At 40.8% G+C, this 14,038-nt stretch overlaps 1 protein-coding gene across 4 annotated transcripts; it reads left to right on the forward strand.

Moving 5' to 3' along the window:
* Window positions 1-4,343: 4,343 nt before the first annotated feature.
* On the forward strand, window positions 4,344-10,769 carry LOC147317267 (uncharacterized). Of its 4 annotated transcripts, XM_086314071.1 has the most exons (11): window positions 4,344-4,426; window positions 5,358-5,455; window positions 5,616-5,750; window positions 5,983-6,131; window positions 6,232-6,368; window positions 6,464-6,557; window positions 6,693-6,813; window positions 6,932-7,149; window positions 7,230-7,413; window positions 7,649-7,773; window positions 7,945-10,769. In XM_086314071.1, the coding sequence occupies exons 2-11, from the start codon at window positions 5,362-5,364 to the stop codon at window positions 8,278-8,280; spliced, it is 1,593 nt and encodes a 530-aa protein (XP_086170197.1). In that variant the 5' UTR covers window positions 4,344-4,426; window positions 5,358-5,361; the 3' UTR covers window positions 8,281-10,769. The 4 variants fall into 4 exon arrangements, with proteins under 4 accessions (XP_086170197.1, XP_086170196.1, XP_086170193.1 ...); XM_086314070.1 differs by lacking the exon at window positions 5,616-5,750 and having other exon boundaries at window positions 4,359-4,426; XM_086314067.1 differs by lacking the exon at window positions 4,344-4,426 and having other exon boundaries at window positions 5,190-5,455.
* Window positions 10,770-14,038: the final 3,269 nt, after the last annotated feature.

The following is a 14,038-nucleotide window of genomic DNA, read 5'->3' on the forward strand; positions in this document are numbered from 1 at the left end:
CAGTATGTGGAGCTGAGGGGGGGGGGGGGGGGGGCGTCTTGGGGGTGGGTGGTGGAAGTGGGAGAGCCTGCTTGTTTGGAGCATTAGCAGAGTGCCTGTTTTTCAGTGCCATCCAATGAGAGAGCACCTGGGTAACTCGTTCACACATCCACTGGAACAAGGTGGAGAATGCAAATGCTCCGAGATCAAGGTTTCTCCTTGGCAGCGGTGCGGCACTTGTTTCTCTCCTTTCATGTCCGAATGATGATGGTGATAATACGAGGGGAGGACAGGCCTCAGATTGAGCAAAAGGGAGGCTGGGGAAGGATGGTGGGGTGCAGGGGGAGGGATGAGCAGTGGTGATATCTTTGATATGGAATGCTGCATCATATGATATTAGTGTCATTCATGCAGCTTTTTGATTGACACTTTATTAGGAAAATTGTGAGAAATGCACTATTGTCTTCATCTATTTTTCATCTTTGAGTTGCTGACACTCTGATGCACTTTGGCAAATGTGGCGCTCGAACTAGGACAAAGCAGCTGCAAGTATGCATCACACTTTCTTCTTGGGGATTTTCTCCCTTCTACTCCAATAAAGGAAGTAATATAGTAACAAACATTTTTTTTTACATAATTGCTCCCTTTGTGGTTGAGCATTCACAAATGCATTTATATAAACACACACACACATACACACGTCCGCACGCGTAGACTCGCACACGCCACTAAAACCTGCATCACTTTAGCTCAGTGGACCCTGTTGTTTTGCGTGCCTCAGGTCGAACAGAGTTAATTTTCGGAGTTATATTTTATTAGGATGATGATGCACATTGCATTCACGGAGCACTTCAACCTCCAGGTCCTCCCACACATTGCTGTAAAGCCAGCCTATGTTCCTAATTAAGACAATGTGGCTGCGCGCTGTTTTCAGGAACTAAGACTGATTTGAATGAAGGCTGCAAATTCTGAACATTGCTCCGGGTAAAAGCGAGAAATTTATTTTAAGCCGGTCAATTAGCAGAAATGCAATGAGTGGCTTCTGCAGGTTTCCTCACGGATCTGTTAAGATTCATAAACATGCAGTCGATGTGTAGTTGTCAAGGTGGGAGGGTGTCGAAACTATTCACAATCAGAGAATACTTTGTGGTGTTGACTTGGTGATATATTGTCTAATATTGAAAGGATATTTCAACAGTAATATCTTGGCTGTCGCTGTATGTCTCTAATATAAAAAGGAGAAAGGTTTTGTATTTTTACTACCGTGTCACCTATTTTCTGCAAAACTCACTGACCGAATAACCACAAACTAGGTCATTTTCATACATTTTTAACCCCCCTGCCCAAAAAAAGGAAAATCAAAGCACCGCCGTGTTCGGGGAGCGAATTTGAACCTGTTTGCACGGAGATCACACGCTGACATCCTGTTGCTCCAAGTGACCTCTGACCCCTCGCCATGACCTGCATTTGAAGGAGATAGGAAGGTCAGTGGAGTATTTTAGAGTGCTCCCAAGGGAAACCGGGCCCTGGACACTGGAACCCAGCCTCTTTTCACACACACACAAACACATACCGAAGCTCCAGCCTCCTTTACCACACAGTCTGCTGAGAAGACATGGAAGTGTGAATTTACAAGAGAAATTGCTGTTTGTGAGGGAGACATGGAATACATATTTATGCTGTATATGCATCAAGACTAGATGTTTTTGCAAAAAGATTTCTGCAAAATTATTTGTGTGTGTGTGTGTGTGTGTGTGGTTTTCTCCCCCTGTTCTTAAGCAGGCTGCATATACACTCAAGAGACTACCTATGGGAGAAAAAGAAAAGCGAACTTTCCCCCCCTCGTGCAATATTTCACTTAAGAACATGAAAAAAGAAGAAAAGCTATAGAAAAATGTAGCACACTTTCATCATTATCAATTTTGTTTCTAATGAAAGATTGAAAATTATACATCACTTTTAGCACATTATGGAGAAGGGATATAACATAAAAATGCTAAAAAAAAATTTGAGGGTATTTCTTTTATTATTCCTACAAAAAGACTATTATCTGGTAGTGGTGAATGCATATTAAGCAAGAAAAGCAACTATCATTCATCTTCTACAATGCATAGCTGTAAATTATGGCATTATCTCTGCTGCCATAGAGGAGAAGAAAGGAAGGGCTGGGGCGCAGATGAGGGAGGGTGTTAAAAGTAAAGAAAATGGTGTAGTAAAATAGGACAAACCGCTCCACACGTACACACTTCAGCGTGAGGCCAATGAGAAATATAATGCTTGGCCTTATCCATCCGGGCCTGTCAGATTTATTTCCAACATCAAGGGGTTCTCTGCGCTCTCCTACTCCATCCATCAGTGACCTGTCTGGAGGTTGTGGACGAAGGCTCGGGGTGGACGGCTAAAGGAGGCTGGAGGAGGGTGCGCGTATTCCCAGAGTACGCTGTGGAGCGAGGGAGGCATCTAAAGCAGGAACGGTTGCCAGGGCGCACGGGCCTGTGGCATTCTGCTCTGTCTGGCATCCCAGTGTGCAATAGGAGCACCAGTCACCAGTGGAGGTGAAAAGCGCTGTCACAGAGATGAAAGGGGGCTTCCCCCCGTCCTCTGATCTGCGAGAGGAAAAAAATGAAAAAGACAGACGAATATGGGGAGAGCGAGCGAGAGAGCTGGAGAGAGTTTTAGAGAGCGTAAAATCGCTCTCACTGTATTTCATGTCAATATGTCTCACATTTGAAATCCTTATTATAGATTGGGTGTGGGGGAAAAAAAGGGATGTGCTTTCTTTGTTGAGGGACATGTTCCATCACACACGAATATTCACGCGTGCACACACCCTTGCCCAGGCGCCTGTGCCACACCACCCACCTCTGTCGTTCTGCAATGTGTAACCTAGCAACTATTTAATTAAAATAGCATCAGCAAGGATAGAGGGCCCCCCCCCCCGCAAGGATTTCCTCCAATCTCAATGCTCTTCAGCACACCATGAATCAAAAGTGACGCCATGTCTGCCACTATTTTGTACCCTTCACGTCCCCTTCTTTGTTTCTCCATTTGGTTTATTTCCACAAAACTGGCTTGCCTCCGTGACACTTGATTGGTCGAATGTGCCTTAGGTCATACATCTAACGCACCCACACCACATCTACGCCTTAACTGGCCAGAGATTTAACGCAGGACATTATTATGCCACAGAGTTGTACAAACAAGGCCATCACCTTTCTGTCCTTCAGAGTAGTCTATCAGGAATAATAGAGCGCTCTCCTCTTCCAGCCCTTCTCCACCTCCTCCTCCTCGTCCTGCTCTTCTTCTTACCCCCTGTGCCTCCTTTTCTCTTTGTATGCCAAATCACAGCATTCCCCGTTTCAACCTAAAAAGAGGCGCCTCTTACCATGCTCTACATGTGTGCCAAGATCGGGCAATGTGGAGCAATTAGAGGAAATGTGAATCAGCTCTGCGCGTCAGCGTACATCACACTCACTGTCACTCAAACCACATCCATGACTCCTTGTCTCTGAGAAACAAACAATGGAGCGATATTCCGGTCTATGGCTGTCAAAACAGAAGGCCCGCTCTCTGTTTCGCTCTCCTTTTCTCTCCCGTGCTCTCCTGCAGCTAATGGATACCCTGATGTGTCACAGAGAGGTGAAGTTATCTATCCTTTCTTGATTTTCTTTAATATAACACTCCATATAGGGCAGGTGCAGCAGAAGGATACACATAGCTCTTTTCACTCGCTCTCAATAGGAAGACCTCCGTCATTACTTAAAAAGCAATGCAATGAAAGCCATAGTAAATGGCTTTAATGATTCAACCTCCAAATGGGTACATTATAGCTTTGACCTCTATCTTAGGTACCTTGACGCTTTCCAGAGAAAAAAAAAAATTTACATATTTCTATCTTTTTACATCCCTTTCCTCCTCTTTTCTCACATACACTACTTCCATTTCTGCAGAACTACAAAACTACCCCTGACACTGCAATTCAAACACAGGCATTTAAAAAGGGAAAGAGTTAAGAAATGTAAAAGGATAAAAATCTCATGTGCACTTCTAACAGCCACTGAGAAAAATTGCTTTAAACCCAATGTAAGGGCCTACCGCCATTGAACCATTTCAATAAAATGTATCAGTGAATGAAAATCCTCTCGAGATGAACACAGCAAAAACTGGAGTGTTAAAATTTCAGGGTTGATTTCCACTCTCAAAGTGTCATTTTAACACATTCTGATTCAAATAGTGTTCAGTGTTGGAGTTATTAAACAGTGTTATTCAAGTCCAAGCAAATGAACTCTGAAGAGAGTTATTTAACTTGGTAGGCCCCTGGGCTTCTGCCCAGGTAAACCCGTGGATCAATTAATAGTTTGCTCTGCCGGGCCGATTTTCCATGTGCTTCTGCTGGTTACACCGTGGTGGATCCCTGCCGTGCTGCTTGGAGTATTTTACACAAACGGTAAGTTATTCAAACTTATATAAAATTCACGGTATTCTATCGGCGCAGTGAGGTTTTCTTGATGTTTCTTGGTGTTCGGTTGCTGAAAACGAGCTTTAATAGAGGAGGAGATGTGTCGAAAATTCTATTTAGCCTCCAATGCTAATGTTAATGTTGCAGTCTTTTTACTCGTAAGTGACGGTAGACACTGCACGTGGAAGCGCCGCGCCACGTTCAGCTTTTCCCCTGTTCACACAGACACGTCTTTCTCCACGCCAGTTCATGAGCGTTTTTGCTTCTCTGTTTATTCAGAGTAATTTTTTCACAATTGATAAGTAAATAACATCCCAAAATAATTGAAGGGAGCTTGTTTTAGTCACTCCTGCTTTTACTTTGACATCGTTCATCGCTGACTTGTCTCTAATCTGTCTCTCTCTCTGTCTCACTCTCTTCTCCCTTTGAGACACCCGCCCCAAACATAGTCAGTTAGGCTGTCCCCTCCTTTGCTATGTGTTCATTTTCATCTCTATTGTCTCTTTTCATACACAAATCTGATCGCATTTGACAATCGCAGTATTTTATTTTGGAGAATAGCTTTTATCTTCAAAATTGCCTGGATTGTCTTGTGTGTCTTGGTGTAACTTCCTGCGGAACATGCGTGGCCCACGCAAAAAATAGACCAGATACCGAAACAATCGCTTCGTAGCACTCCGTGTCTGGTGTAAACTACACCATAGATTAACGTGTATTTTGTATTGTGTTATGTATCAATTGGACTCCTGCATGGACAGACACAGGTTTATTTGATAACATTAAATGTTATTGCAGTGAAATTCAAACGCATGGTCAGTATTAATCACCATGTACGGTATATGTCAGTGTTTTAATCATTTGTGCTTGAATTGCTCTAAATGTCAAATACTATGCCATCTTTGTTATTATTTTATCCCAGTAAAATGCTGGTCCAGGTTCGATACTGCCAACAGCAGAAGTATGTGAAGTTGGAAGAGGTTGATGGGCGTTTTGAGTTTATGCAGTTTCATGAAAAAGGTTTGTTTATATCTTACCTAATTTTAGTTGGGGGGACAGAATTTTTTGTAGGGCGTTTCGCCAAGTCTCTTGAATCATACAGTGGTGTATCACTTTAGTGAATGTGAGGCAAGAACAGTTTACTTAAAAGGTGCACTCAGATATATCTTATCTTTTCCAGTCATCGAGAGATTTTGCCTGCCACCTGATGCAAAAGTAGTGTACAAAGATGCAACAGGGACAGAAGTTGATGAAGTGATTTTCAGTGATCTTATCAGCCAAGGCACTGTGGTCCTAACAGTTTTCTCAAGTGATGGTGAGAAATTTAAAGGGGCAAGCTCAACACCAGACATGGGGAAGGGCTGTGTGGCTGCTGGTTGTTCCAAATAATCAGGAGCACACAATTTGACCAATCAGCTGTTTGAACATTGAGATCAGTTAATTTAAATGAGTCAGGTCTGCAGTGTGATGTTGCCTTGTTAGTTAAAAATCTGCAGCCAGATTTGTTTTTCTACACCTTACAGAATAATGTTGTTTTTTCCTTTTAGAATTTTCTGATTACTCCTTGTCTTCTGCATCTGATTGTTCTGACTCAAGCTTCAGCTCAAATGCAAGTACATCAACTATACTTCTAGATGAGGGTCCCAGGAAGAAAACAAGAGTTGAGGGTACTGTTGATGCAGCATCTGCTAAAAAGGTTGTGACAAAACTCAGTTCTCATAGTATTTTTTCTACTTCATTATTCTTAATATGTAGAAAAGCTATTCCTCACTTTTTGCATCTTTTTTTTTCTCAAGTTAATTGAAGGTGTACTTGGAACCAATTCAGGTGGTGAAGAGGTTCTCCAGGAATATCACACAACACAAACTCTAACAGATGCTACCAGAAGAAAAATGGTCAATATAATAGTGGCTCACATGATTGATTGCCATGGGTATGTGTGTTCTATTTGTGCATTTTATTTTTTTTTTAAATACAAGTTACTATTTTGCCATTACTTAAGCATGTTAATTTAAAATCGTTTTTCAGGCACCTCCCCACCAAAGCTGTTAGAGAACAGTACGCGCTAGGGGTAGTGACATTGTTCCCATCCCTGAAAGACCCATACTCCAAGAAAGGCTATGTATAGTCACTACTATTGCACTTTGTTTACATAATTTTCATGCTGTGCATCATTGGGATTTGTGTGTGTTGACATTTAAGTTCTAAAAATTTTCAGATTGACAACACATTATTTTTGAATGTATTTACATTTTAGGAACACTTCTATGATGCTGCAAGCAGCACTGGATACATTTCTTGGCGTTTGAAAACGATACAGAGAAAGACTAGAAGAGGATCTGCACCACCAAGTAGCTCCACTGGCTTTACTCAAGGAGGTAAGAAATTAAGTGTCCACAAACTAGATAATGTGCTCATTTACATTAGATACTATTTTGTTTTCATTTACCTATCTGATCAGCACCTATGCTTTTATGTTTGTGTGTTTTTCTTCAGGGGGCCCAAATTACCAAAGGCCCATTAATGTCGACATGCAGCTTGATGGAGATGCTTGCCAGGAGGCCATCTCTTTGCTGAAACATACATCCGACACTTCCTTGATTTTCCAGAAGATGAGAGAGACCTTTCAGCATCGTCAGAAGGTCATCAATGATCCTGACAAAAGTCTTGATATCCTGTCTATCTTCCCAAGATTCTTGGATACAAGAGGATTGGTGAGAATATTCAGTGGAATTTTTAATATCACTTTAAATTTCAAGATGAATGTGGCAGTAGTAGATTTTCTTTCTTAAAGGTGAATCAAGACTTCACTCTCCTGTTTGATGATGAGATATCTACCAGGCTGCTTCAGAAATGGGATCCAATCTTTAGGTATCAAATCATCAAAGAGGCCAAGCAGCTCACCTCAACAGTAGAGTTGCGTCAATTGGTGCAGTCAGCAGAGAGTCCACCAGGAAGTGATCTTGATGAGGCAGCAAGTGAGTTTGTTAAATATGATTTGCTATAAGCAGTTAAAGTTCAATAGCATCAGGATTCTATTAATAAATACCAATTCATTCACCTGTTAGCTTTGCTTCATCAGTTTTCTTTAGCTGTTAGTTTAATGTTTATGACAGCACATTTCAACTTTCTTAGGAAGTGTTTCTAGTTCTCCTTAAAAATTGCATTTGAAAGATTTGCTGTCAATTGATTCTTGTGACTCTTTGGCCGCAGCCTTTGACCAAGACATGGCCTCCCTGTTGTTACTGTTACATCTACTTCCGCCACCCCCAGGAGGACCAAAGTATCAAAAAATCAGCGCCTCTGATGCTGTTGAGAGACTTGTAGTCTTTCATAAGGTAATTTAATATTTATAGTTTTTGTCATAAGTTGTCATGTCACTGGTTAAGAGGTGAATGAAACAAATTACAGTTGAGCTTACAAAGGAGGTTTACATACTCATTTCTGTGATGCTATTATCTCTGACTTGCTCCTGTGTCTAATGCTCAGTATCTTTGTCTCAACTCCAGTCTTGCTGCAGTTTGGAAGAGCATCTCCAGAATCAGCAGAGTCAGCAGCCATACCTCCTGGCTGTTGGGCGCCAGAAGAGGAAGGTCGACAGCTTCTATGTTGCCATAGACAAGCGTCTCATCCCCTGCCAGGCCAGCCGCTCCCTTGGGGCATTTGATGAGCTTCTTAAAGCTCATTTTGTGTTCAATGTGTCTTATGATGCTGCACTTGTGAATTTCTACACATTTCTGCAGACAACAGTATACAATATTGATATGGGGAAAATGAAGGAGTCCCCAAGAGTGCGTGACTTGAGAGCCAAAATCCTTAACCAGGAAATTCTTCTCACAACCTAAGTAAAAATCATTAAAATGCTGACATGTTTTTTGTGTAAGAGCGCTTATCTCAGCCGTCAGCAGCTGATTTCACATTTAAGAGGTGAACATGGTTATTATCCTGGACCTAAGTTTAAGTTATGTTGTTGGCAGCCAGGCTGCAGGCTTCAGTTCCAAACTTATGCAGGCTTTAGGAAGCACCTCAGTTTTCACAGCAATGTTGACCACAATGATCGAACTTCAGCCATTGCTTCTTTTTCTAATGACACAGTTTCACCTGCTTTGGAGGACCAGTTTAATTCCTCTTATCTTCCTCACAGTTCTCCCAGTGTTCTTCCAGAGTCTAGTTCTTCCAGTGTTCCAGTGAGCATTGATTCAGTACTTACAAGGGATTCATCCAAAGAAATCTGTGCATCCATTGTGGCCAAACTGCAGGGTAGTGGCCTTTCTAACAGTTTAGTATCCTCACTTGTAGGCGATTTGGAGGAATTAACAAGTGAGCTTCGCTCAGAAGCAAAGCAGGCCATTCTTTCTGCGTTACCCACAAAGGACTCCAGCATATCTTTAATAAATGAATGTTTTGAAAATTTTGAAAACCCTTTCACCAATCTGAACACAGAATGGAAACGAAATAAATACTTCAATCTAAAATGGGGAGTTGTAGAACCTAGAGAAATAACACTTGGAGTGAGGTATGACATCAGGCGAAATCAGAAGTTTGGTACTTATGATCAAGTACCTGTGAAGGATACTTTTATATATGTACCTATTTTGGAGTCTTTGAAGTTCATGTTTAGAAATCCAGAGATTTGTGTTTTCCTGCAGAGAGAGTGTAGCTCAGAGCCTGATGCTTATCATGACTTTTGTGATGGAAGTTACTTTAAAACTCACCCTTTGTTTTCAGCCAAAAGGCATGCATTACAAATTCAGCTATACTATGATGACTTTGAAACAGCCAATCCTCTTGGCTCTAAACGCGGAATTCACAAAATTGGCTGTATTTATTTTGTTATAAGAAACTTGCCCCCAAAATTTAATTCCATTTTGATGAACATTCATTTAGTGTCACTTTTCCACACACCAGATCTGCAAAAGTATGGTTTTGATGTTATACTGGAACCACTGATAAATGATGTCAAAAAACTGGAAAGCCAAGGGCTAAGTCTTCCATTTTCTGATGAGCAGGTATATGGCACAATATCACAGATCACTGGAGATAACCTAGGGATGCACTCAATTCTTGGTTTTAATGAGTCGTTCAGTAGCCGTCATTTCTGTCGCCTTTGTTTGATTGAGAAGAATGATTGTCAAATGGTGTACAGTGAGGATGATCCTAAAATTATTCTTCGTGGGAAAGATTTGTTTGACATACATTGCCAGTCTCTTCGGGAAGATCCTAAATTGAAGTCACTGTATGGGTTGAAAAGAAATTCTGCACTCAATTCATTACAGTATTACCATATTTGCAATAACTACTCATTTGATATAATGCATGACCTTCTTGAAGGTGTGGCTCAGTATGAGGTCAAATTGCTTTTTGAGTATCTTACGCAACACTTCATATCAGAACAGAACTTGCTTTCTAGGATTTATGGGTTTGACTATGGATTTTTAGAAAGAAAAAACCGGCCCACTAAAATCATATTGGACAGTGCTGGCAATAGCATTGGTTTGAACTCTATCCAGACATTCTGTCTTGTGAAAAACATCCCACTTTTGTTTGGTGACATTATTCCTGCAGGGAACAGACACTGGAATTTGTTATTGTTGTTACTTCAAATAATGAACATTGTTTTTTCACCTTGTCTCACTCTGGGAATGACTATATATTTGAAGAATTTGATTATTGACCACCACAAACTATTTAAGCACACGTATCCACACAGAAACTTGATTCCTAAGCATCATTTTATGATTCATTACCCATCCTGTATTTGAAAAATTGGCCCTTTACTGTATATGTGGAGTATGAGGTTTGAAGCTAAGCACAAGTTGTTCAAAGATTATTTCAAAAATTTCAAAAACCTCACCAAATCGCTTGCTAAACGGCATCAGATGGCCATTGCTTATCACTGGGAAACCTTTTCTCTTAAACAGAAGGAGTTTGGGCCAATTAAATCATTTTCTTTAAGAGGTGAAAGTGTGGTCAATAGTGAAATGCTATTATCAAAAGATGTTTTCTCAACAAGTTGGGTTAAAATTGATGGTGTAGAGTACAAAGCTGGACTCGTTGTTTGCAGTACAATAGAGGAAGACATTTTTTTGTTGACACACAAACTCTTTACTGAAAACTTTGATGAACATCACCATGCATTCAAAGTAGTACAAACTGAAGAACGGTGTGTCATAAAAATAACTGAACTCAAATGTCACAGACCATTTGATATTCAAAACTCATACAGTGCTGCAGATGAAAGTTTGTACATTATATCTTCATTTATTATGTTTTGATTCACTTTCTGGGAAAAAGAAGCATGATAATAAATGTTTTTGGACAATGTACAGTTTTCTTGAAATTATTCTCATGATTGTACTTGTTGTCGTTAAAAAGTTATGTTAATCTATTACATAAATAGTTCTTTTAGGGATTAAAACTACCTTAATAAAAGATTAAAGAGTTAAAGTAGTGTTATTTTTCAATCTGTGTAGTGTTAATTTAACCCGGTTTTAAGAGTTAAAAATTAACTCAGACATGGTGTTAATAATAATTTGCTCAGTGTTAATTTAACCCGGTTTTAAGAGTTAAAAATTAACTCAGACATGGTGTTAATAATAATTTGCTCAGTGTTAATTTAACCCAGTTTTAAGAGTTAAAGAAGGAACTCTGACAAAGTGTTAAATAATTAACTATTTTGAAAATGTTAATTCAACTCTGTAGAGTGTGGAGCTATATAAACCCTGAAAAAATGTTAAAATCAACTCTGTGGGAGTTGATTCAACACTACAGTTTTTGCTGTGAAGAATATAGTGGAATTTGGGAATTTATCCGAGTTCAATAGGAATTAAAACTAAACCGATTTTTTTTTCCATGAAGTTATTTGCTTCAAATACTGATATTAAAAAGTTTTAGATTTCTATGAGCCTCTTTGATCCATATGTTTTGTTTTTTTTCAAAATCCGCTTTCATTTTCTGCTTAGAAATCATGAATGTTACATTAATGACCTTTTATATAAAGAGAAAGGGAAAAACATGGGATGCTGCTTAAATAATACATGTAACACAATGATAATGTTTCCAAGGGGCAGTGTAAAATGTTCACGTGTTCATAAATGTACATGTGCATTTTGTATTTCTATGATTAAGTCTGCAATCATCTGAATTCACTCTTGCCCGTAGCCCATATAGCCTGTGTAAATCTCAGAGAATGTATGTTCACACACTGATTTGCATAATAGCACATGATTTTGACAGGCAGGACGAGAAAGAGGGACCCCTTGACATTTTTATAATGGCACTTTACAGGGCAGACAAGGTTGGGGGTAGGGTGGAATATGAGAGGCAGCACTAGTGGAACACAATATAGGCACCTCGAGTGTAGCTGGCACTCCTGAAGCTGGACAGTGACCTATGGAACGTGTGAACGTTTTGTTAATCAGAACGGTACGTCTCACTTGAAAATTGCGAGAAAAAAAACAAACCAAAAACATAAAGGGTATTTTTTTTTTTTTAAATTAAAGCAAATTTCACGTGTTTTCGTTTTGCTGTTTAATCCAAAGAAAAACTTTTCTCTTTTTTTTTCTGCTGAGCATGTAGAAACAGGCTGTTTAAAATTGCGCGCGAGCTGACTGATGAAGGAAAAGTAGCTCATAATTCGTTAGTGTATCACCTCCGCACTGGGTTACATCTCCGGAGATATTAGTTTTGATGCCCTGGAAAATAATTCTAATTCTTCACAGATGAGAATTTCACATTTCAGGCAAAATAAGCAAGTCTCTCAGAGGCCCTAACCTCGAAACGTTTAAGACTGAACCTAATTCGTCTGTGCTCTGATTGTGGAAATGATATAGTTCATACGTGTTGAATAAAGAATTTTACAAGAAACCTCAGCACATGCATTTACCACCATGATTGCATCAGTTTGCGTCAAACTGAGTCCCTTGTCGATACCAGCGACATTGATCGAGTTCCCAATCACAGAATGGGGGCATGTATGGCCGATACTGTGGTCTGTGGGAGAGGCCACCAGCAAATTAAAAGGTCACAGACTTTGATGGCTTTCTCTTTGTCCTTGACACACGCCCCTACGTCTTGTCTGGGTGACACGTGCAACAATGCAGTTTCTTTTAGTCGTTCCCAAACAAGCTCAGACAATGCTGCGGCCTAAGGCCATATGCTTTGCCTGTGGCCATCCACAAGTTCCCCCACCCACCCACCCACCCAGCCCCAGCTATTCATCCGTGGGAACGTGGGGTATAGACAGAAAGGGTTGTCTGGAATGAGACCCTTCACACATCTCCAAAGATAATTATTAGTCATATAGTCTGAGACTTGGCAGACACAAAAGCGCCGATCAACAGAAGCCAGTGTGATGTAGCCAGCCACGAGAAAGTAAATCAGACAGGATTGTTTCCACAGTAGTGATGGAGACAGCAGACGGCAGCTGAAGAAGAATCTGTAGTTTAATAGATAAAACTACTCTAATGTATTAATTACAGGCTGTTATCTGATTCCATTGTGTGTGCTTTCAATTAAAATTTGAAACGATCTTTTAACAGAGCAGTAAGATGATGTTGCTGGCAGACTCGCGTCTTGATTTCACATAATACCCAACAAATTATCTCCATCCTGTTTCTAGATGCATCTGCTTTATTCTGCACTCTTGAGCCCCTATTTTTAAACCTGGTCGCACATCCGTCTCACTCCACGATTCGAATCCCACTCATCCCAACAAGCATGCACACTCTCACACGTACACAGACACCTCATTAAAATGCATAAAACCCGTACATGAACACACACACACAGCCCTGGCACATGCATTAATTAGCACACTGGTAACAAGCTAGCCTCTCCATTCACACCCTGAGCCTCTTTCATTAGCATGACAGTTGCTAGCAGCGTTCAGGGGCCCCCAGGCTGCAAGGTTCTCTCCTCTGGGCCCCTGATTAAAGGGTGAACTCCTAGGACGCAAAGCTCCCGATTCCTTTCATCATCGCACCCATGCAGAGTCTCTTGGATGATCCCGAGACCGCAAACTGTCAAGTGTACCTGTTTCTATGGGTCCGTCCCCCTTTTCCATCTCTTTCTCCTACATCTTTCCGTCCTGCATCGTTCCTCATCTCACTCACTCAGACCCACTACAGTGTACTTTCTTCCATCTTGGTCTAATTGTCACCTCACCTCCTATGTCTCTACAGACCCTTATGGGCTTCTAATATATGTATGCAAAAGGGGGAGGCCTGGCTGGTGTCAGTCTTCTCTTTGCACATTGATGCAGATCACAGGGGCATATTATTTCAGATTGGCTCTTGGATTCACAATGGCAGCCCAGGTGACCCAGAGAAGAGTGCTCATTCTACGAAGGCTTATCCTTATTTCTCACTCCTATAGAACCACCTTTCCCCTTCACAGTGGTGAGAGATCCGGACAGCCTTACACCTGACATACAAGGTGGCTATCATCTCCAGGCCTTGCCCATCAGGGTCTCCCTCATCCAGTCTGGATTTCAAGGCAAAACGTCTCATTAGCCGTGGTCCTTGAAAGAAGGGCACTCAATTTCAAATTCAGTTACACATTCCCTTTGAATGGAACTGGAAGGCAAAGAAGAAGAGAGGGAGA

This window comes from Aulonocara sp. 'chitande type north' Nkhata Bay, linkage group LG12 (assembly GCF_057382095.1).
Source record: "Aulonocara sp. 'chitande type north' Nkhata Bay isolate Kocher_YH1m ecotype deep benthic linkage group LG12, A_spYH_male_GT1.1, whole genome shotgun sequence".
Taxonomy (NCBI): domain Eukaryota; kingdom Metazoa; phylum Chordata; class Actinopteri; order Cichliformes; family Cichlidae; genus Aulonocara; species Aulonocara sp. 'chitande type north' Nkhata Bay.

Bases quoted from the DNA above. Each gene is read 5' to 3' on its own strand.
- LOC147317267 (XM_086314067.1), top strand. From the start codon at position 5,317: ATGTCAAATACTATGCCATCTTTGTTATTATTTTATCCCAGTAAAATG. The intron at 7,414-7,648 runs GTGAGTTTGTTA...CTTTGGCCGCAG, and splicing joins TGATCTTGATGAGGCAGCAA to CCTTTGACCAAGACATGGCC. The intron at 7,774-7,944 runs GTAATTTAATAT...TCTCAACTCCAG, and splicing joins GACTTGTAGTCTTTCATAAG to TCTTGCTGCAGTTTGGAAGA.